This window comes from Podarcis raffonei, chromosome 2 (assembly GCF_027172205.1).
Source record: "Podarcis raffonei isolate rPodRaf1 chromosome 2, rPodRaf1.pri, whole genome shotgun sequence".
NCBI classification, from domain to species: Eukaryota; Metazoa; Chordata; class Lepidosauria; order Squamata; family Lacertidae; genus Podarcis; species Podarcis raffonei.
Window position 1 is genome coordinate 34,424,051 of NC_070603.1, and position 24,951 is coordinate 34,449,001.

At 41.1% G+C, this 24,951-nt stretch overlaps 1 protein-coding gene across 2 annotated transcripts in view; it reads left to right on the plus strand.

Moving 5' to 3' along the window:
• The window catches only part of TMEM104 (transmembrane protein 104), a 73,849-nt gene that overhangs the window by 19,309 nt on the left and 29,589 nt on the right, over positions 1 to 24,951 (plus strand). For both annotated transcript variants that reach the window (XM_053375824.1, XM_053375823.1), the window contains exons 7-8: positions 2,969 to 3,068; positions 3,971 to 4,079. In XM_053375824.1, the coding sequence (XP_053231799.1) occupies positions 2,969 to 3,068; positions 3,971 to 4,079 (209 nt within the window). The remainder of the gene's footprint in view (positions 1 to 2,968; positions 3,069 to 3,970; positions 4,080 to 24,951) is intronic.

Genomic DNA, 24,951 nt, shown 5'->3' on the forward strand with positions numbered 1-24,951 from the left:
GTCAGTTATTGATGTAGTGTTTTTGGACTCCAACTCCCATCAGCCCAAGCTACTATTGCCAGTGTTGATGGGAGTTATAGTCAGCCAGCATCTGAAGGGCTACAGGTTCCTCACTTCTGGTGTAGTGAATAATTGTTTTCTTTACTTAACAAATTATTTTCCTCCCTTGGTCAGAAGGTTATTGCAAACTGGTTTGCACTGTTTTCTTTTCACATGTTTTTTGAGATATGAATTTGTGTTAAGGCTTTGACATTGTAACTTCCAGGACATGTGAGTTCTCCCTGGTGTTCAAAGCAGAATTCTCATATCTCCCCCACAGATATTTGCACCTGTAGTTCATATATCTCGCTGTAGGGGAAGAAATAAAAAATGGTGATCATATGGATCTTTCTGGAGACTTTGGTTCTCTTTTAAATGGCTAAACATGAGGTGGGCTGTCCTTTAGGTCATCTGGGATCTGTCACAGGGAAATTCTTTGGATGACACAAAGAAACTCAGAATAGGAATGGCAAGGCACTTCTGCTCTCCTCACAGATGGCCACACCTAAAGTCGAGAGCTAGTGTGGTGTAGTGGTTAAGAGCGGTAGTCTCGTAATCTGGGGAACCGGGTTCACGTCTCCGCTCCTCCACATGCAGTTGCTGTGTGACCTTGGGCCAGTCACACTTCTTTGAAGTCTCTCAGCCCCACTCACCTCACAGAGTGTTTGTTGTGGGGGAGGAAGGGAAAGGAGAATGTTAGCCGCTTTGAGACTCCTGAAGGGGAGTGAAAGGCGGGATATCAAATCCAAACTCTTCTTCTTCTTCACTTCTAGGCCTCGTACTGTCATAAAGCACAGCTGTGAATGGCTCTAAAGCTTCTATTTTTTTAGTAGCAGTGGTGCCACAACAATTTAGGTGTCAATATATGGCTCTGTTCTGTTGCCAAGCTCAAAATCCTGTGTTAGATTGCATCATAAAACACACCACCATAACAGCTGAAGCATTTTGTATGGTGGAGCTGCTAGTGTAATGTGCAGTTAGAAGTTGTGCACCAAAATTCTAGACTAGATTAGTATTCCTGTCAAGCTCCTTTATTTTTTGCTTTCTTACAATATTCCTGTCAAGCTCCTTTTATATGAAACAATGCATGTTTTGTTTCCTTGTCTCAGCGGCCTTTGGAAATGAAATCTGTTCAGATTGAGGCATTCAGTTCTATTTCTTTTAAGTCAAGCTGGTGCATTTTGGCATCTCTTTATCCTTATTGATTTCTACTCATCAAAGCAGAGTTTGTTTGCCTCCCGGTAATTCTTTTTGTCTGTGAAACTATAAAGTCTGTCTCACCTGCGTCCTCTAGAGCAAGGGTATGGTGGCAGTGAATATTTTCCTTGATAAAACGGAATATAGGATAGGTAACATTTTATGGCGGGGTGGAGAATATTTTTCAGTCTGGGGTTCGCATTTTACTTGTATACATTAGGTTAATTTACGTTCACTCACATGCCTGTATGCCCTCCAGCTAGGCCAGAAAAGGCACTGTTAAATGCCACATTCCAGCCACGCCAAAGCATTCAAGGAGGGAGCCAAAGCAGAGTCTGTGAGGGACATGGCAGGGGAGGGGGTGTCACATGAAAATAGCCAGGTATAGTGGCTTGGTGGGAGGCATTCTTGGCCCCTGGGTATGAGGTTCAGCACTTCTGTTTTATGGGATGCAAACTTTGTGGAAGTAGAATTGTACCTGGTTTTTAAATGGAGCTACTATAGAACTGGTTAGGTTACTGCAGGCATTTGATTACATATCTGCAGGGTAAGGAAGTCTGAAGCAGGAAAGGCCAAGTCATCTTTTCAAAATACCTTCCTTCTGACTAATATTGGTTACCATTGTTTGCTGTGTGATAATGGCTGGTTTTAAGCACCTTGTTTGTGCTCTTACATTACACAATGCACTGTATCTGAGCTTGCCCCTAGGCCTAGCTCAGAAGCTCTAGCTGGTACAGAAATATCTGCATGGGCAGCTCATCATCAGGGCTTGCCGATCAAAAGGTTGGCAGTTCGAATTCCCGCAACGGGGTGAGCTCCCATTGCTCAGTCCCAGCTCCTGCCAACCGAGCAGTTCGAAAGCACGTCAAAGTGCAAGTAGATAAATAGGTACCGCTCTGGCGGGAAGGTAAATGGCGTTTCCGTGCACTGCTCTGATTTTCACCAGAAGCGGCTTAGTCTGTCTGCATACAAACACCAGCTCCCTCAGCCAGAAAAGCGAGATGAGCGCTGCAACCCCAGAGTCGTTCACGACTGGACTTAACTGTCAGGGGTCCTTTACCTTTTTTTATTAATTGATGAAGGGCTCAACACCATAGGTCCAGGGTGCCTCAGGGACCACCTTGACCCTTTTATTTCAGTGCAATCACTGAGATCATATGTAAGAGCATCATGTGAGATGGTGAGGCGCATTTGACGTAGACACAGAACTGAGCCTTAGAGATTCAGCAGGCACCTTCTATACTAATGTTTCAAATGTTTGCTGAAAACTTCTCTGTTGCTAGGCTTATGAAGACAGTTAAGAAACATTTCCCCTAATAGTGAGATGGAGAACTGTTTTAATTTTTGTGTGGTTTTTATTGTATTATAATTGTTGTAAATGATTTTGTTATCTTTTATGAAAATACAGTATACAAATATTTTAATAATGTTGAAAATGCATGCTTATACAGTTACGTTAGTCTTAGACAACTGGACTGCCCTTCAGGAACACTGTCCTAGCAATTGGTAGGGCTGTTTTTTTTTTTCCAATGAAGATCATTCAACTAGGTGAAATGAACAAGGTGTTGCCAATAGAGTCGTGAAATGTTTTCCCCAGAAGCCTTTTTGCAGCACAGCAAGTTGAAGTGGTGATCCACAAAAGGTTCCTAGATAGATCCTGGTGTAAAAAGTGAAACTACAGGAACAGACTGGTCTAGTCTAAACCTATGTTTACTATTCCCTTTATTTACAGTGGGAGTCAACTTGTTCTATTTCTGCATAATCATCTACCTCTATGGTGATTTGGCGATATATGCAGCTGCTGTCCCAGTTTCTCTCATGCAGGTGACCTGGTGAGTGTGCTTTCGGTGGCAATATTTTGCAAGCAGCAGTTTCTTGCTGAAATGTCGGAGGATTGCATAACCATTTCACATTGATGGCTCTGGCAGAAGATTGACTTGCTGGTTGTAATTAATAAATTTAAAGTATTTCTACCTCACACTTCAAACTAATTTTCCAGAGTGGGTTACATTGTTCTGATGTAATTTGACAGTGCTTAGCATATTGACAAAAACTAGGTCTAGGGGCTAATTTGTGAGTTACTTCTTTATAGGGCTGCAATGCTTACTTGATTGATTCTTTGATTAGATTAGATTAGATTATCAGAAGGTGCTGCTGACTAATTGGGCAGCAGATTTTACAATGGTCTAAAATAATTTTTGTGCCTGTATTTACAAAAAGCATGAATGACAGGTGCCACTATAGAACATACATTCCCCCTTCTATCCCACACAGCCGGGAATGGGTATTCTAAGACTAGGAGCCTGATACAAAAATAGCCTTTTCTTCAATACTGTTGTTGATTCATACACAAACTAATCTGGCTTTAATCAATGAATTACAAGTTATATGATTAAATGACTACTATTTCTTTAATCAAGAAACACTTCTATTTTTAAAAATGTCTACATATACCTTACATGCCAAATCTATAAGGTACAGTGTTGAAGAATGTGGAGTTCTTGATTGACCGAGACTCCACATGGTGTGTGCTGTGTAAGGGGAAATTCTCCATCATCCTTTAAAAAAGTGTGGGGAGGAATGGTGGCTGGGGTTTGCATAGGTGCATGGGTGTAGCCAGGATTTATGGATGGGGAGAACATCAATTAATTAAGTGTTTTTAGTGAGGGGCAGCTGCTATGCCCATGCATAGGTGCATTAACTGTGGTCTGCTTTTGCTTCTCCCGCTTGTCAGTAGTGTGACGGGCAATCATTCATGCAGTGTTGAAGATGGTACTAAGTATAATGACACAGACAAGTGCTGGGGACCAATCAGAAGGATTGATGCTTATAGAATTTATCTGGTGAGTATCTCCTGCGCCTGGGGGAATTTTACATCCTTAATTAAATAACTGATTCTGAAGGGATGCTTACATGCTAAGGGTGATACCCAGTATTAGTCATACCCATTGAAATCTGTGAACTGCTGAGTGAACTGCTGTGAACTGCTGAGTGAGATCAAATGTAGCACAAGCAGGCATTCATGTATGCAATGGGGTTTCTCCTTCCTTTCTTACACCCGAAATCTGCTTTGCAGGGTTGGGGGCTGTAGGGGTTGAAAACATGCCAGAAGTCCCATTGCTCAAACAAGCAGACATCATAGAATGCCACCTATAGGTTTCAGTGGGTCTACCCTAAATATGACTTTGTTTGATTTAAATTTTATTGGTGATAGCCATCTACTCTTGCTGATAGCCCCTTCCCTCTCCTTTTCCTGCTGGACACTTGTTACCCAAATGTTGAAGATGGACTTAGTAGCCTTCAAGGTTTGTCATTCTTGTCTTTAAAAGCAGTCCATCCAACAGTGAATGGGTTCTTGTTCACTGTGCTGCGAAACAAAAATGAATTTGACATTGCTGCCACGTTGTGAATTCTGGCTGTACTTACAGTATGATGTCTTGTTTAGTTTTCCTCCTGCTTTGCTGCTTTTTCTGTGTGTTGGAATAAGCAGCTGTATTGCTGGTGAAATGATGATAATCTTACAAGAATTTATAGTTTGTATCAGAAATCACTCTGAAGAATCTTAATCCTTGTTTTCTTTCAATTTCATGGTATGTGTATGTGCACAAGATTAGATGCCTTTTACTTGTGAATGCTTCAAGCGTTTATGTAGTTCTGTGTCTTATATGTAGGCAGATTCCTCACAAATGCCTCTTTATCAGGAAACGGGTCTTTTTTAATTGACCTTTTTATTAGCCTTTTTTTAAGTAGTATTTCAATATACTACTAAATTCCAATAGAATTTTCTCTGTTCTGTGATAGAAACTGCATGTTTTAAAGCATCCCTGTCAAAGGAACCTGCTTTGACATAAGTGGCAGATAGCTGATTGCATCTAAGCACAAAATAATAATAATTGGGATAGGAAGTGGGGGGCAAGGACAAGTAAATTAAAGGAATTCTCTCTTACTGAACAATAAAACCAACCAAAGTACTGTGGAACTAGAGTTATGGATAAAAATAAATATTGCAGTTGAAGGCTGAAGGTAAACATAACTGCTGACAATGAGGAAGTGACCCAGAGCAATATATTCAGTTTTCATTTGACTGTGCATGTACATGTTGGGGTTTTTGTGAGTGCCTACTGGATCAGTTCCCTGAGCAGCACACTTCTCCCCCCCCCCCCCCCGCCACCACCCAGTAATAATGTTGAAGCAGGACTTAGGCCTTAGGAATATTAGCAAATGTCACAGCCTGGTTAATTATTTAAAAGAAATATTATTGTTTTATTAAATTGCGTCTAGGCCTATTTCTTCAGAATTTCTGCATGATTGAAGATTTTCTCAATGAATTTCAATAACTCTGACCCACCAGAAGGAGCTCATCAGGAAAGGCAGACATGCATTAATTACTGCCTGTACCTCCCATTTATTGCACCTGTAATTCATAAAGCCAGAGATTTAAAAAATAATAATATTGTGACTTTTGTAGAAACAGAAGGTTTATTGCTCTGAGTGTGCAAATTCTATGACACAATTTTGGTGTCTTTGTTTTGGATTTGAACAATACTTTATTATTTGTCAGTCCCTAGCAGCAATGATTCTTTCTCTTTTAGTAGATCAAAGTGTCAGTTCAAATTTACCAGTGTCACATAGTCTGGTTGTCATTTCTGTATTCTATGTAGTGTCTAGCACATCGCTAAATGAATGTGGAAGAATAATCGGAAGAGCTGGTAAACTGTAGATCAGCAATAGGTGCTTTACTCTGAATTTGTCTTTCTTCTGTCATTTTCAATGTCTCTGCCATGTCACTTAGACTGTTCAGATTACTCTATCCCAGCAAACCCCACAACTGCTTTGGAGATGGGCCTTGGGTCTGACACATAGGAACTTAAGAAGAGCCTGCTGAATCAGGCCAATGGTCCATCTGGTCAGGTATCTAGTACTCGCAGTGGTCAACCAGATGCTTAAAAGAAGTCCAGAGACAGGACCTGAGCACAACATGGGGCTGGGAAGGTGGGGTTGCTAGGGAAATGGGGAGAATAAGTTAAAGAGGCAGCTGAGTGATAGAGACAGAAGGTGCTCTGGAGATCTTTTAAATTTAAACTAACAGTGGCATGAGCAGCAATACTTCTCTTCCCCCCACCCTAAGAAAGAAAGAAAGATGTTAGCTCTGATCTAGAAAGCACTTTGATACATGAAATGACTTATAAACGCACTCACTTTTAAACTGGCAGCAGTTGCTTATAGTGGGCTGTTACTGAGGTTTCATCCATGTTTGTATGGAGACTTGGTTGACTGCTTGTTGGATGGCATGGAGGACCACATCTAAAAATAGCAGACTTGGAAGCCCTGTCATGTGGCCCCCTGGATTGAGGCTATTGAGATATGTTTATGCAGAAAGTGAGAGTATGTAGGGATGGACCCCAAAGCTTGGCTAAATTCTTGAATTATTTTCAGTCTGCATTTTTTTAATAATATGTCTGCTCTACTCAAGGCAGCTTACATAAATTAAAATCACTGTGATTATTTAAATAGGAAACGAGGTGGTAAGGGAACACCTAGTTACTATAAATTAATTCACATATCCAGGGCTTGATGAGCTGCAGCCAAAGATACGAAAGGAGCTTGCAGATGTAATCTCTGAGCCTCTTTGTACAATGTTTGAGAATTCTTGGAAAACAGGTGAGGTCCCTGCAGACTGGAGGCGGGCAAATGTTGTCCCCATCTACAAAAAACAAAACGAAAAAGAAGACTCTGGTAACTACTGACTGGTCAGCTTGACACCGATACCAGGAAAGGTTCTAGTACAGATAATTAAATGGTCTGTCTGTGAGCTGTGATTACTAAGAATCATCATGGGTTTCTTAAAAACAAGTCGTGCCAGAGGTTAGATAGCTATCTGTCATGGATGCTTTAGTGGAGAATCCTGCATTTTGGGGGTTAGACTAGATGATCCCCAGAATCCTTTCAAACTCTACAATTCAATGATTCTATGATAAAATAAATCAAAAGTAGAAGGAAAAAACATCACAGTATATGCATTGACCATTCACCTTTTTGTGCATGTAAGTTTGTTTATGGACTGAACATTTGCAGAAGATAACTTGCTTTCTAAAGCATTTTCCAACAGTGGGTCTCATATTTTTTGAACTTCTTCCATTGAATCTGTTGTGTAGAAAGTAATAGAGCCTTTTAAGCAAGCTAATTCCAGTATGGGGAGAGAGAAATATTGAAAGACCAATGCTAAAGTACTTTGATATTCCATTGAGTATGATGTGATTTCCTTCCTTCCTAGTATACTGTGTAGTCTAAGATAAATTTAATTTCCATCTGAAATTACAGGTTTATTAAGGACTGTGGAATTTGTATTCTCTCTTTCTGTGTATTCTCTCCATTGCTCCCTGTGACCTTTAGAATTCCAAATGACACTGTGATAGATTATTTGAATTTTACATTTTATGCATTTTCCTCATATGTTTGGATTATGTATTTTTCTGTTTATGTACTGTAAACCACCCTGTGATCGTCTGATGAAAGGCAGTATATAAATTAAATAAATATTAATAATAATGCAGCCAACAAAATGGAAAAGAAATGCCACAAGATCTTTGCATCCTTAGAATTATTTGCAGTTTTAAAACAAATCAGTGGTATCCACTGATACTGGATTAATTGGGCAATTTTCATCCTAGAAAAGCCTTCTGTCTCCCTCCCGATGTTCCCTGTTTGTCTTTACTCCCCTCCCTTTCAGTGCAGTAATAACTTTCAAACACTGTATCTCAGAGCTGGGAAAGAGGAGGAGTGAATGACTGACATAAAGTCCTATTTCATGGTTTAATGTCCCAAAAGTCCTCTGGAAATGGTCTCTGTTCCCGTGCTTCAAGAATGGAAGTTGAATGCCATGTACGTAATGAGAATATTTAGACAGATTAAGTTGCTCTCTGATGAGTTGCCTGCCTGTGCAGCATTTTTAATATTGCTCTGCAGACTCCAGCACACCTAAGTGGCTACACTGTCTGCACACAGTCTGTGGGGCCTGCATTGACCTTCGTCCTGCACAAATTTTACTGTTACCTCATCTCTCTTGTAAATTACCTCTGAAAGTACAGCCTTGCAAAATAAACAGGCAATGGAAAATGTTGTTGAAATGCTTAAATCAGTCTCTCCGCCACCCCACCCCGCAGCCCCATTATGTTATTTGAGGCTCGGCTCTGCTTCTGTTATTTTGGAAGACAACAGAAGGGTTTTGAAGTTGAACTATTCATTCATGGTACATTATCAATACAGTATGTTCTTTGTAATTCAGCTAGGAGCTTGGGTGACAATTATATTTCACCCAGTACCATGGTAATGTGAAATGTTCATGGTTTAAGCAAATAACTTACAGTCTCACATTGTTTTCTGGTAGCTGAGTCTCATCCTCTAACGCCAACATGATATGATTCTCTTAATTGTCCTGTAACAAGAAAGGTTTGCATGGCTTCATTGCTCCTTACATACCCTTTGCATGTTCCAGTTGAATTCCTTTTTTAGTGCAAGCCACAGTTTGAAACATGATTAGAAGCTGGTTTGCAATCCTGGTTTGTAGCTGCAATCCATAGTTTGTCAGTTTGAATATAATGCTGACAAAAGTTTGCCCCATAGAAGAAGTAACTGAATGGTTCTGATCAGGTGAAAGCTAGAGCATGGCTTTCTTATGTATTGCCAAAGCCATGCTTTGATATCTAAAGATCCCCGAATTTTCATAAGCCATGTTCTGGGTCTAAAAAGGATATAGACTAGTTGTTTGGTAGCTCAATCATATCTTTTGAAATGGCACACCCGGATCTTTGCTACATGTTTCTGAATAAAGTGAGCCACTTGTATTCTGCATAAGCTGGTTTTGATTTGTGCTTTCACCGTAATAATGAAACTATGTGTGTACTGTACATTATTTTATACATTCCATGGATTACAGATGTGCAATAGCACTCATATTGCTAGAATAGAGACAGTTTTAACTGGAGCAATAAGTAGTCATCCAGAGGGTTGGAGCCAGGATGCAGCACAATAATTGCAAGCATCACCTCTGCTCTCCACCCAAACAGCTTTGCTTTCCCCCTCTGCTGTTCATCTACCTTCAGGGCACAGACGGAAAATGACTGAAGCTCCCAAGGCAGGGGAGGATAATACTGGTTTGGAAATAGGCTTTGCAGAAGGCAACTCTCTCCCTCCTGGCTTTGTGCTGTTTTGAGACGTTCTGGTACATCTGTTCTTTTAGGGTTTGGGCTGAGACTGTTTAGCTAATCAGGACAGGAACTGGTATCTGTGCATACAGGTTCACAGATGCTGCAGCGTTACAGGGAGCCCAGCGGGTGCAGGCTGAGCGAAGATGGGAGCACAGATGGTTTAATGGAGATTATCCCAGTTGGACACATGCTAGTGCAGTGAATAAAATGAGGGCTCGCAAGCACTTACTGATTCTCTTCAGAAAGGGACAATGTCACCCTAACCTGAAACTGATTGGAATACTGAGCAAGTTTAGCCCCGCCCGTCTGATAAAGAGGCAATCCTCGGCCCATAAGAACCATTTAGATTCAAAATGTAATCAGAAAGCACCAAAGCTGAAATGCACTATTCATTAGAGAAGCATTTTGCTCATTATTTTCGTCTCAGTAGGGTGCTTCCTGCCTGACACTCCCAGGACAGAAATACACCTGCAGATTGCCATCAGTGTCTTCACCATGTGTTTCTTTTTCATGGTTCCCACGACTGTCTCCCAGCACGTCACTGATCTCTCTCTCTCTCTCTCTCTCTCTCTCTCTCTCTCTCTCACACACACACACACACACACCATCTGGAGTACAGCCCTCAACTAGGTACAGGTGCTCTGCACCATAAACTTCAGGGTGCGCTGTGGAGCAGCAATATGTGGGACCAAACACTTCCAGGCTTATGGCCCCATTCTTATTGCAGATCGATAGATAGGTCTGTTTCTAGAACATGCACACAGTCCACTCTTTGGGAAGACCTACAAATTTTATTACCCACCTGTTTGATCACAAGCTTGTTAATATATAGTTTCTTGAGATCAAGCAGTAAGGCTGCCAAGGATTTAGATGTTGCCCCGGATCATGGAGCAACCATAGTTTACCACAACTTTTCTGTTGCGAGTCGATGCCCTGCTCCCCTCTTTGTGATGAAATAAGACACGTGGACACAAGTATTTTAGGTTAATGGGCTAAAAAAGGCCACAACTTTATTGTTTACAGAATGTGACTGATATTGGCTTAGGCGTTGGATCCGAACAGACTATGCTTGACTCCTGCCCGCTCTGCAGGGAGTCACACGAGGGTTAACAACCTGTAGGGGGAGCTTGTTGATGTGAATCAACTGGAAGCTTTCCCCTAGAGTCACCGGAGGGTTGTGCCATGGCCCTAGCCACCACCTGGGCATTGGACATGAGAAACTATGATTACATAGTTTCTCACTATGGTTGGTGTATCTAGCTTTCTATACTGAAGCTCTGATTGAACTTATGGAAATCACATTCGTTATGCCTGGACTGGTAGAGAGTAAGAAGTGTGCTTGGTTGTTGTTGTTTTTTCGGATTTATTTTTTTTAGGGGGCAAATGTTTCCCAAATATCTCTGACATTTGAGCCCCCCTTCTAAGCTTGTTGTTCTTTCTGGGTCACCTCATCCCAGCAACATCCATGTGTGCTGGATGTGTGCAGATCTCCTGGTGCACACCTGCAAACCAGTAACAGTTGTGTGAAGATCTCTGGGTTGCGATGAAAAGCTGTGAAAGATCTCCCAGCCAACCAGTCCTTCCCTTCATCAACTCCTGTTGATGCCAGTACAACCAACCCTTTCACACAAACCAGCCCTGGTGAAAGTGAGATGGTGGAGGTTTATATGGATTCTAGAAAAACAGATAGAATTGCAGAAACGTGCTCACTCCACCCAGGTCATTGGGTTCTGTAGAGCTTTCTGCAGGGGCGGGGGAAATAATGGGGCCATAGGAATGCATGAAAATACTGCTACTGTACTTAGAAATGGTACAATCTGAGAGAGAAAGAAGACTCTAGCAGGCTTCCTTAGTCAGGGTGTCATTGTTTTGTTTAGTTTAGTTACTTTTGTATGTCTGGTGTCTCCTTGTTTGCTTACAGACTTGTAAAATTTCCTTTCCACCTCTTTGCTTTATACAAGTACAAGCCTCTAAAGGCAGTCTGTCTTCCTTGCATGTTAATACTAATTGGTATGGTTATTATCACTATTTAACCCAAATGGCCTTTGTGCAGAGGGCAAGGCTGGTTGAATGAAGCTTGTCCACAGGGACGGATTTTATAGCAGCTATCCCATCTGCCTCTGAGCAGTTCAAACACACAAAAAAAAATTTTGATATGAAGAGAACAGAGGCTGCCTTATACATTCAAAGGAGTCTTCTCTATTGAGATACCAAAGCTGAATATGCCAGGTACTTTCATTGTATGAAAACATAATTAAAGGATTCATATACACTGGAGCACCATGATCAGGATAGGGACTCACCTAGTATCAAATATAGGTTTAGACCATAGCGATCAGTGAGAGCAAAAGATGTAGCATATTTATGCTGCAGCTCAGTAACATCTTATGGGCATTTTTGTAAGAGAAAACATGCAGGAAACCCTCTTTTGGGAGCCTTGTCCATTTGTCCTTGTCTCTGAGCAAATCTTTTCTGTGTACAGTCATACCTCAGGATGAATACGCTTCAAGTTAAGCATTTTCGGGTTGTGCTCTGTGGCGACCCGGAAGTAACGGAGCATGTTACTTCCGGGTTTCGCCGCATGCGCAGACGCTCAAAATGACGTCATGTGCAGAAGCGGCAAAACCAGACGCGCAGTTGCGTGTTATGTTCGCTTCAGGATGTGAACGGGGCTCCGGAATGGATCCCGTTTGCATCCAGAGGTACCACTGTATTGTCAGAGTTGCATGGGTCTTGCAGTGCAAGGTGGCGGCCAGCATGCATCTTGAAACAATGAATTGTATGCATAATCAATTCTGTTGTGTTGGCATAGATTTTCATTCTGATGTCATTAAATGCCAGAGATCATCAGAGTTGCAAGGGCCTTATAATTAGTCAAGATACTGCCGGTAGTTATGCTTCATGTTAATTTATATGGATATTTGCATGTACACATCAGTATGTGTTCTCTTGTATTTGCACTGAGTTTGGCCTGGAAAGTAGTGAATCCTGTTTAATGTTCATAACTGCAAAATCACAATTTAAAAAACACACCTGCAAACCACCATTTTGAATTGTGTGGCCCTTGCAACTCTGCCAGTGGTTGTTATTTATGTATTGAGTTAAGGGGACCAGACGAGCAGCTGCGCCAAATTTCAGCTTTACCTGATCAGTTTCAATAAAACCACCAAAAAAATGCTTGTGGGCTAGGTGACAAGCAGCCCTCATTCCTGACCTTGCCCAAAAATGACACCATAATGAAGTACACAGAGAAGCAACCACTTTGTAACACGTTGGTAGTCTTGGCTTCAGATAATATTTAACATTTTTTTGTGATAGTTAAATAAGCATCACTTGACTGGTCAGTTTACAGTATTTGATGGTTCACTTGACTGGTTGTTGACTCTAGTTTAGGCATGCTTAAGCCTTGAAAGTGCTCTTAGTTTGTTGCCTTTTAATAATTGCAGATTTACAAAAGTTTTGGAAATAGAAGTTCTAGCATAACTGCACAAAGTAACGTGGAGTTGAGGAAGTGTATGCACACATCTTGATACAATTTTGACTAGAGCAGGTGTGAGAGGCATGAATGTCGTAAGGCAGGGGTGCCCAAACTTTTTTCAAAGAGGGCCAGATTTGAGCTTTTGGGGGGGGGGATTTGGGGATTTTACCCAGGACATATACTGCCATGGGGGCAGGATTAAATTGACCGGCCCCCAAAATGGACTTTAGGCACAAAAGGATATTTTTCGCTTCATAAGACACACCTGACCATAAGGCGCACCTAGTTTTTAGAGGAGGAAAACAAGAAAAAAAATATTCTGAACGAAACAGTAGGTGTATGATTTTTGTGGTTCATGCTGTGGCCACAGACATGTGATTTGACGGTGAGTTTGGGGTAGCCCAGTGCAAAAATCCTAGGAATCCATGTGGATCCATGCTTTGTAGCCACGTTTTTGCACCATTGCGGCCCCATGCAACAGTGGGTGCATGATTTTTTTGGTGCAGGCTGTAGCCATGGACATGCTATGTGATCTGATGGTGAATTTGGGGTGACCCAAGGCAAAAATCCTGAGGATCCATGTGATCCGTGCTTTGTAACCACGTTTTTGTGCCATTACGACCCCAGGGAACAGTGGTTGCGTGATTTTTTTGGTGCAGGCTGTAGCCATGGACATGCTGTGTGATCTGATGGTGAATTTGGGGTGAATGAGGATCCATGGGCTTTTACCTCCCCCCTCCCAGGCAGCCTCCCTAGCGTCCCTTATCTCTCTCCTGATCCCACCAATCAGCTGCTTCCTTTCAACACTCCCTTCCCTCTTGTTTGCCTTAGTGTCTTTTCCTTAGCTGGCGCAGTTTTTTGCTCCTCCTTTTCTTCTAATTTCTCTCCTCATTGATTTAGTCTTCCTGTCTCCTCTCCTTGCAAGTTTGCTGTCTTTACCTCCCTCTTCCCAGGCAGTCTCCTTTATTGCTAGCGTCCCTTAATTCGCTTCTGTTCACTTGGGCTTTGTTTCAACACCCAATTCCCTTAAAAAAAAAAAAAGGCATGATCTGCTTTTTGCCCCTGAGCAATTCAGCTCCAGGGACCACACATTCACTCCATAAGATGCACAGACATTTCCCCTTACATTTTAGGAAGAAAAAAGTGTGCCTTATGGAGCGAAAATGAAAAGTAATGAGCTAAATGCCCACAACTAACTGGTTTTCTTTGCCCATACCATGATTTTGAGAAACTGATGAGTTGTCACTTGCTTCAACCACATTAGCTTTGAGAAATCTGCTTGATTGCACTTTGCAAGCCCAGGTTGCTCCAAACACTGGGATCACCATCTATGTGATTCTGTAATTATTATTCTCTCACCCTCTGATAGTAGAAGAATGCAGTACCTTACTTCTTGGTGTAGAACTTAGCATGCAGGCCTGTTAATATGACATTCCCTTCTTTCAGGGCCATTAGTCTTCCATTAACTTGGTAAATTCATTCTGTCAATTGCCTGCTTTTCAAAGACAACGCAGTCCTACTATTTTATAGCATTTTTATTTCAGCCTATTATTTCCAGCCTGAACCCAAAGTTGTAGACAAATGACCTGTTTGAGCTTTTGCTTAATTTGACATAGCTGAGATAGTGGCAGATTTCCTCTCCTCCCTGTTCTGCAAGTAAAACCTCAGGGTCCTTTAGAATCGGCTTCTGAGGGGATGAATTTGATTTCTTGTTTCCTTCTTGATGACACTGTTGAGTTGCGACAACAGAAAGCTCAGGTACCTTAGTGCTCCAGGGTGGGAACTGATCCTTGGATCTGGATTGAAGGGAGACTACAGGAAAATAGAAACTGCTGGCTTTAAAGGATTAGCTTGTCTCTCTTTACAGAGAGATCGATAACACACTGGACCTGAATGTGTTCTTTGTACAGAGATGTCTCTGTGCTTCATGATGTGAAATTTTTCTATTCTTTTTAATTGAAGCCTGGATTATGCTGTCACTCATTCTGACTCTGAGCTTTTCTGGAGGAATGGTCTTAAGAAAGGGCTTTTGCGATCAGTTGTCCCGTTCCAAACACCATAACCATGGCCTATACAGAGAACAAATATTTGTCTTGCATTGCTATGCCAAGGGGCATAGTTTGACTACTTACTTAAGAGGCAATCCAGTCCAAAGAGCTGCAGCTCAGCTGCAGCAGTTGGGAACATATACTGAAAGTTTGCCATGCTAAACCACAGTGTGGCAGCCTTTCAACAAAGATTTGCTGTCCTTAAAAGAATTTGGTGACATCAAAGTATATCTAGATTAGCCAAAAGAGGGTAATTGTGTATTATAGCAATGAGTCTTATGAAGCAAGTGCTTTAGATGAAATTAACTATTTTGATGGGGCTGCACATATTCTATATGTCTGAGATCAGGTTTATGGGGGGGGGGGCTTAATTTTTTAAAAAGTGTGGGTACTATCTCCCAGCACTTTAGATTAAAGAATATCTACAGTTCTTCATGGGCATCTCATTTGAGTGACTGGAGGCAAATGAGGACAGGTCTACTCTGGTTTTAATATTTGAGTGCATGAGAGAATTTTGGTACATTCAATAATGTCAAACGGGGCAAGAAGCTGCAGTCACTGAAAATTTTTCTTAGTTGATATTACGTTGGTTTGCCAGGTCTTTGAATTTAATGTTCTCTCTGTTAACAACTAATTGTATTCGCTTCTCATGGTTCCTTGGAATTGATTCTTCTTCCATTCCAAAATTAAGTTGCTATTTCACATTATAGTAATAATAAATCTGAAAAGCTTGTGTTATGTGACTTCAAACCTTTCTCATTGAAAAGAAAAGAAGTGACACAATTTTGGCATTAAAAGGGTACTCAGCTGTTAAACCTTCAAGGATTTTGAATTCATGGAAATCAGAATAACTGTTTATATCCCTTTTGCCTTCTTACTTGGGTGTCATGGCTAAGATGAGATTTGAATTGGAGGCTTACAGCTTATACACTTAAACCAGAGGTTTTCACCCTTTTTGAGTCCATGGCTCCCTTAACCAACTACATTCTTTCTGAGGCACCCTTGTGGGGTTCAGGAGCCCAGTTATGTCACCCCTTGCCTGCAGAGCTGGCAGCCTCTCACCCTTTTGCAAACACCCTCCCTTGTGAAGTGTTCCCTCAGCCTCCTCTCCTGTCTCCCCTCTTTGGGAATCCTCTGGGCAGCCCCAGTCTCTGAGCTGTCCCCCCTGCCCCAAAGAGGAGGTGCCTCCCAGAGGCACCATTCGCCTGTGGAGCTTATAGCCAGGGCTGCTGCAATAATCAGCTGTGCAAGCCTTTGGGAGGCAAGAGGGCATTAGAGGATGGAGGGAAGGAAAGAGGGACAGAGGCCAGTGTTGCCTACGGCACCCCGACCATCATTCACGCACCCCAGGGTGCTGTAGCACACTGGTTGAAAACCACTGTCTTAAACTTTTGCAGTACAGTAACTATATCGACAGAGGTGCTTCTTTATTTTACTGGATTCCCATACACCTATGTTTTAAAAAGGGATTTCAAAGCAGCCTACAATTAAATTATATTAGAATAATAAAACAATCAGGCAAACAAAATAAAACCTGAAAGCAAAAAATAAATTAGAATAAAAGCAGCAAACTAAATAAAAGAGCTAGTAGTTAAAAACACATTGAGGTATTGCTGTCTTAACCTCCTTGTGGAATACTAAAAGATATGGAGCCAACTTCACAGGTATTGTGCCCTCAAAGTGAGGTTGGAGAGGAGAGTAGGATGAAAAATAGATGAATACTTAAATGGTCCTGATACAGGCAGCTCCTGAGGACCGTGAGAGTGCTGAGCTACCAAACAAAATAATTTCTGTCCCAAGGGAGCAGCTGTTCACCAGCCAAATAATGGGATAAGCCTGTGAAGGCTTCCTTTTGGGGAGCAGAGTTTATTGAGTTGTCTAAACTTACTGTGTGTGGTAAATACACTGCACCCTCAGTGATGAAGAAAACAGACACCTAAACTTTGTGAGATCTGTACTTGACAATGTATGTTAGTAATCATAAAATATTTTGGGGGGGAACACAAATTTAGTTTTTTCTCCCGAATGCTTATTGTACAAGTGCGCATCAATAAGTCACATTCAATTCATTTTGCAATTCTAATGGCAGTGGCAGATTTGGATTCCATCCCTGCCAGTGGCATGGTCTAGCTTGGGTTCAGACCAGTGGCACTGACATTGCTGGTGTTTGTTTGGGCAGGCAGTGGCCCTATTGGGGCCACATAAGGGCACCAGGGGGAATATCAATGTCAGTCCAGTGCTCTTGCCACTACAAGTGTGTGGCCCCAACATCACTACTTCTCTGCCTTGCCTCAGCCCTGCCTAGGTAAGTAACAGCAACACAAGGTAGTTGGCTAGTTCCACCTTAGCACATGTACCACTGCTTGTTCAGACAAAAGAATCAGGGAATTATCTCAACCCAAATAAACAATACAGATAAATCATTGGCCATACTGATATTTGAGATAGGGATGTGTGAAGCTGAGGTACAAAGTTGGAAGACACACACACAGTCCTAAAAACCAAGAAATAGCACTTAAATAGCAAAACCAATATCCTTCCCTGTGGTTTCACTACCTGTGGGGCAAACTCATATATTCATTGAATTAATTATTACCTTTAGTCCACTGCTGATGCAAACTTTAGAGAAACATTTTGTCATCTTTTGAGAGCAAATACAACCCTTGCAGAGCAGACTTAGGATATTGTTATTATTCATTAAATTTCCATACTGCCTTTCATCTGAGGATCTCAGAGTGACTTACAATATAAAAACACAAAAATATGTAACATAGAAAGAAACACAAACACCCCCATGTGTTGCTCTGTACAGTAGAAGCAGTTTAGCACATTTCAGCTGTTTTCTTGTAGTCATTTGCTTTTCTTCCCTTCCCCCTCTGTGTTGATGTAATTAGAAGATACAGAATGGAGAAGGTTGGAAGCCAAGGAGGCGCTAAAGTGATTACAAGATACTGCACCATAAATACTCAGGCAATGAAGAATTAAACAGTCACCTTAGAAAATTGGCAGTGTCTGTATTTCTACACACACACGTAAAAAATGACAATGGAAGCATATTTGCACTATAGATGCAAGCTTGCTGTTTGCTATGACTTTGTTCTATTAGTGCTAGGAACCACATTCCTTTTGTCAAATTGCTTTCTGAAAAACATTCTGGGTCTTTTAAACATAGCAAGGGAGAAACAGGATGCAACTCGCTGAGTTTAATAATTTTTGTTAAACTATATCAGGCCTTGATAAAAGCTGGTCTTTTAGTTTCTTAGCAAAGATGACATAGTTGACAATGACAATTCATTCTTTCATCATAATATTGCACTAATGTGAGCATTCCTTAACTGTGAATGAGCACAGCAGTTCATTATCTTCAAATGATTCAGTTTTTGTCCCCTTCTTTCACTGGAAAGAAAGAAGAAGCTGAGGCCAGGTTGATTAGATTAGCAATCTAATCCTTACAACAAGCTTTTTAAATCAAGGCAGGAGTATGTTTCCCTAGCTCTTGGTACTGGGTTCAATTCCAAAATTTTAATTACTTTTAAATCCTTTATATGCATAGGATACATATTCTAAAGGTTCAGAAATTAATTGGTAGCCCTATTTACACCTATTTCGAAAGTTAACAAAAACATTTGTAACTTTTGAGCCTAAGAATTATAATCATCATAATGCTGAATAGGTGTTTTTAAGTGTGGCTAAGCATGGAATAAGACAATTGTATCATAAACCATGCAGTATGTACAATGGAATCGAGAAAATTGATTTCTGATGATTTATTTCGCTATTCAGCAAAAATGCCATTTGAAATCCAGCTTGCATCTGAGCCTTCTTGGTGAAGCACATTTACTTTCTCTGTCTTTTTTTTTTTCATTTTTAAAAGCATCTTCAATAACTTGCAAATTACAAAATTGACATGCTATTTTCTTAGATAATAATAATAATAATAATAATAATAATATCTTTATTGTCATTGCCCCCTCTCAGGGGGCATCATAACAGCTATCATAGCTCTTAATTTTTATAATTTAAGCCTTCCAAAGGTTTTTGGAGAGTGCTGCCCAAGCGGATGGAATCTTCTGTTTCCTGTGATTTGTATCATAAAACTGCGAAGGATAAAGCTTAGATTTTAGCTCAAGAGCCATCTGGTGCTTTTGCTGAAGATCAGAATTCATATGAGAGGGAGAAGCATGTCAACTGTCAAACTGCAAAGACAAGACAGATGGCATGCAAGGTTCAGGAAGGAGTGTTCAAGGGAGTGTTCACCATCAGATCAAGAGGGGACTTGGGCCCCTTTTCTGCTCCTGATATTTGCAATTGATTGGTTGTAATATCAATGTGTGTGATGCCGTTGCAGTGTTCACAGCTTCTGTAATGGGGGCATAAGGACAGTAGTTGCTGGGGGTTTTGTCATAAAATTACTCCACCAGCTATTGCTAATGGCCTTACAGGCTGAAAACAGATAGACTAAACCAGCAGTGATTACTAGTTTTTGGAGCAGTAAATAGAAGCGCTATACTTGAAATTGTTTTTAAGGTGATTGAAACACTTTTATTGTGATTTGAAGTACGTTAAAGGTAAAGGTACCCCTGCCCGTATGGGCCAGTCGTGTCCGACTCTAGGGTTGTGCACCCATCTCACTTAAGAGGCTGGGGGCCAGCGCTGTCCGGAGACACTTCCGGGTCACATGGCCAGCATGACGAAGCTGCTCTGGCGAGCCAGCACCAGCGCAGCACACGGAAACGCTGTTTACCATCCCGCTATATAGCGGTACCTATTTATCTACTTGCACTTAGGGGTGCTTTCGAACTGCTAGGTGGGCAGGAGCTGGGACTGAAAGATGGGAGCTCACCCTGTCGCGGGGATTCGAACCGCCGACCATACGATCGGCAAGTCCTAGGCACTGAGGTTTTACCCACAGCGCCACCCGTGTCCCTTTGAAGCACGTTAGTACCTCCTTAAATGACCTAGTGCTTACCAGCAACTAACTCCAGAGCTTGTTACTTAGGCCGTTAGCTACCTTGTGAACTCTGGGTCAGTTTGCAGACTGGGCAGTTTAAAAAAATCTAAGGTGCTTGCCTCTGTCAGCAACATAACTTTGCTTACTGGCTTTATTATTGCTTACACATCTACCAAGGATCTTATTCAACCTTCAAAGCTATCACAACATTTTAATGTCCTTTGTCGAAGAGATCTTCAGCAGAGCTGTTATTTATCCTCTATTGAAGGACATTCTGTTTTTCTGCTCCTTAAAGTACACGGTTGGTTTTTACTGCCCCACACCTCGCAGCTGTAGGCCAGGCAGTAGCCTTGCCAGTGCAGGCAGTAGTATTTCTCCAACCCCCACACAATTAAATGACATTGGAAAAATGTGAGACTCTATACTGCTCTTGTATGGAAAAAGGGCTGTTTAAAAATAACCACATTTCATTGGTAAGAGTAGGTAGGGTTGGTGGATAAATTTGATTCAGTTCGTATTTAAAGGTAAACTTAGCAAATCTGCATTCTCTGAAAGCATATGTGAAACTAAAACACAGCCTTCACTCAAAATTTGTACCTCTCTGAATTTTGCAATGCAATTCTGCAGCCAAATAAGGTGTACAGAAAACATAAACTAAGATTAAGTGTGCATATAAATGCATGTATTAGTGTAAATAACATACAAAAATACAGCATATTAGGGGAAATTGCATACAGAAATGCGTTAATAAAAATTCACACTAAAAGACTGTTGAATTTTCATGAGATTTTTTAAAAATAAAAACAAACCACTAATTGCTGCGGAAGTGTTGAGAACTGAATTTTAGATTGGAAGAATGAGTAAGCTACATACTTGTAATGTAACCCTTTAAACATTTTATGTATGGAATTCTATTACTAACTGCCTAGTCTTGGTGTTTGCAAGATGGTTCAGCTGAGCCCAAGATATTATATTGTTATCTAATAAAAGAATGTAATTTAAAATATTGATGGCAACAGATGCAGAAGGTGAGATTCTGAATTCTGGTACAGGCACGTAAACGAATGTTGACTTTGGGAGGTAATAACAGACTTTAGTACGTCAACACTTTTCCAGCTCTGTAAGCTGGCCTGCTGCTCATTCTCTCACTAGCCTGGAGGCAATTTAGAGAGATAAACTATGTTTCTTCTTCCTCCTCCTCCTCCTCCTGGATCACCTAGCTACTAACTCTGATTGGAAACAAAATATTCAGCAAAAGATACAAAACTGTTGCCATCTCACTCTATTGTGTGCTGGGTTGGTCTAGTTTCATATGCAAGATACTTATAAGGAAACTGACTTCTTCATTTTAGTGCAGAGCTTCTAGTTGGTTACTTCAGTAGCCTTTGATCAATGTTTGTCATTCCGGAACAGGGGTGAGAAACTGGATCCTGCTTGGTGGGCAGGATTCAAAATGGCCTACATTCTGCAGGCCACTTAGAGTGGGGAAGGGGCTTCCATTACCTGGTGTCAGGTGATGTGACTTTGAATCCATGGCATGCACAAGAAGAATTAGGAGTGCACTCTGCATGCACTCCAGATTATGAGTTTCTTCTTTTGCAGCCTTAGCTTACATTCAAGCTACAGCTGGAAAGAAAGATTTAGGAGTTCATTTTAGAATTCATTCCTGAGTCTTCCTTTTAAATTGGCCTGCTGGTTTACCTGTGCCTTGACATATGATTTCATGTGAAGGGTGTGTGGGTGTGCTTTGGGCCAAACCAATGTCATGGGCCAAATAGGAGGTCCTGGTAGGCCCATGGGTTAGAAGTTCCCCACTCCTGCTCAAGAGAGAGAGAGAGAGCAATGAATAGAGCTTATAGGAGTTTTCCTGTAGATAAGAATAACTGCCTTGCTTGATCTTGGTTTAAAAATATTCTCCTTGCTAACAGCAAAGGATGTAATAAATGGATATGCGGCTCATGATTGAAAAGCAGGCATAATTTCTTATCTTGTTCAGTTTGATATGAACCTTTCTTCTGAATCGATTGTTGTCAGTTGTAAACCACCAGGGTTAAGTAATGTGCTCCAATTTGAAGATTTGCCTGTTTGTTCCGCCTCAGGTTAATTTGCTAAAGCTTAGCAGGCAGGGTGATAAATGCCTTAGATATTTCTAAAATAGGTAGCTTGGGATGTAAGCTGCCAATTCCAGAACTCTTGAAGTGCCAACTAGGATTCTGTGAGTTTAGCTACAGCTTTATAGCTTGAAAGGTTTGATGCTTAATATTTATTGAGCTAGTGCAGACAAAATATATTCTTTTTCTGAAGAAAAAGTGAAGTTAAAACCTTAAGTCGTGTCAGGAACCCAACCATGAACAGGATCCTTGACTTTTGACTCCACCTCAATATTCTTGAACCCCTTCAGACCTTGGACCCATCTTTGACTACTACTTGGAGATAAACTTTTATTTTTAATTATATATTGCTGTCTTCCTCTTTTTCTCTCTAAGATGCTCAGTTGCATCTTAAGAATACAGAAGGGAGTACAGAAGATGAGAAAACCCACTTCTTTTGAAATTCCCTCTTCCATGTAAATTGTAAAAGTGCAAGGGAGCTGCCCATATCTGCATCTGGCCACCCTTTCTTTGTTTTCTCTCTTTTACAGCCCAGTCCTAACCACGTCAACTCAGAAGTCCTATTGAATTCAGTGGGGCTTACTCCTAGGTAAGTAGGGTTAGGATTGCAGCCTAAATCATTAGACACAAGATGCTAGTTATGTCATTGCTGCAACCTACCTTAAATAGGAGTGTGGCCTACTTCTGTCCATGAGTATAATGCACATCCTGTAAATTATTATTTCTTTTCATGATCAGAGTTGCTGTATGAGCGCCGCAACCCCATAGTCGCCTTTGACTGGACTTAACTATCCAGGGGTCCTTTACCTTTTTATAAGGGCTCATCCACACTTCTTTTTTATTTAGTTTTTATTGTCCATACTTCTGCTTGTCCTGTGCCTACAAAGCACAGATCCAAGTGGTTTTCTGCTTGCCCTATGCTTTCTAGGCATGGGTCCAAGCAGTTTTGCTTTTTCCCTGCTGCTTTCCCCTGGAGAACCTATTCTTTACTGCTAAATTGGAGCAAACATCAATCCAGAGAAAACCTGATTGAAATTTGCTCTGATGCCACAGTAAACAGTGGGTTTTCCAGGGAGAAAGCATCAGGACAATTGAAAGTGTGGATGAACCCTAGGTTTTCATACACTAATGATTTGCTTTTTAACACAAGAGATAATTAAAGTTCATTTGCTTTTCATTTCCCTGATAGCAGGATGCAAAAGTCTTAGCTTTTAGAATATTTCTGTTTCTGAAATAAAAATTATGCTGGTCTTCCTATTTGTGAACTATTCACAGTGTATTTTATTGCAAAACTAACAATCATTCCTTAGGAAATGGTTTTAATTGTTACCTGTGGTTCATTCGTCAATCTCCCTGCATGTGAGAACTTTATTTTGGGACTGTACTTTTTGCTGGTTTATGACAGACATAGCTCCACTGTGCCTGCTAATGGCAGTTAGTGACATGAACCCCTTTTGAAAAAAACGTTTAAACATTTCTACCTCCTCTCTGATTATCCTTATATTGGGGACTGGACAGTTAGAGAAGCAAATTCATCATTCCTTTTGGCTCAATTTGAGACTCATTAGGAGCAAAATATATATTTTCTTAATCAAAGGGATTGGGAAATAGATCCATAGTTCAGGTACAATGATTTATATGTTATTTCTCTGTGATAATCAACTGAGTGAAGGAGAGGGTGTATTTGAAGATGTACTCTGAAGCTGATCAGTGGGAGAGGATATGGTGGTGATTGTTTGAGAATTTATAACCATGTGCAAGTAAGATTACAAAACTGTCTCAGAAGGGTTTACTTTAAAACCCTTCTGACATCTACCCTCATAGCAACTGATCAGGCAGCAGTTTTCTCTGAGTTTGCTGCCGCAAATATGTCTGTAAACTAGGCTTTCCAGACAGGCCTTTGCACCCTAAAGCAACAATTGATCTGAGGCAATTACAGGATTCAAACCCTGTCACCTCGTCCATTGGGGATTCTCCGTCCTTCCTTCTGCTGGGCCAAGGTGCTGTTTTTGCCAGTTGGTTCTGGTGTGTTCTAATTTGCAGAGAACACCTGTTCCTTAATTATCCACATCCCTTGTCTGTCTCTTTGTTTCAGCTCTTTTTGATGTATGAGCTAATCATCTCTTTTTGAAGGGGGTTGTGTTAATTGTTTGACTGTGTGTTCCTAAGGAAGAGGGGCTGGGAATTGAATAATAACTTCCAGATTTAAAAGATGGCTGCTCTTCTTTTGGTACTGATGCAACTTTTCGATCTACTTGCTGTGGTCATGTGTTTTGGAGTGCACCAAATAATCATTGTTAATAGAACAGTGAGAAAGGGAAGCATATGAGAATCTTAACTGCAGTTGAGCATATTGTGCTAGTATTGCTTCTAGATTGCCTGTAAACCAGGCATGAATGGGAGGGAACAACCAAAGTGCTTCTGCTGCGACAACCTAAGTGTTAACTTCAGTCTCCATGTCTGTCACTGATTCCCCAAGCTACCATGGGATGCTTTGACATTGAATTGTTGCTGGGCAGTAGTGAACGGTATTGTGGGGCTGTACCACTTACCTGACCTCCTTCCTGCTGAGTCACTGCTTCATGGGGGTAGGAGGACGCAGTGGTGAGGTCAGTGCAGTACTAGCATGCAAGTAGAACCAATCCTTTGATCCAGCTGGTGCTGACCTTATCACATGCTCATTCTCGCCCCCCCCCCCAATCTCTCCATCCTGATATGCAGTGCCTTCGCCAGAGGGAAGTCAGGTAAATAAGACATACATACTGTGCCATCAGCTACTGCAGCTAGGTAAAACAAATTAAAACAGAAATACAGCCCATTAGATGTATGCTTTCGTCCCATAACACTTTCCACTTTAACTCTAATTGTGCAAGCATAGTTACGGAAGTTTTCACTTATTCTTTATATTTAGAACTTTGAT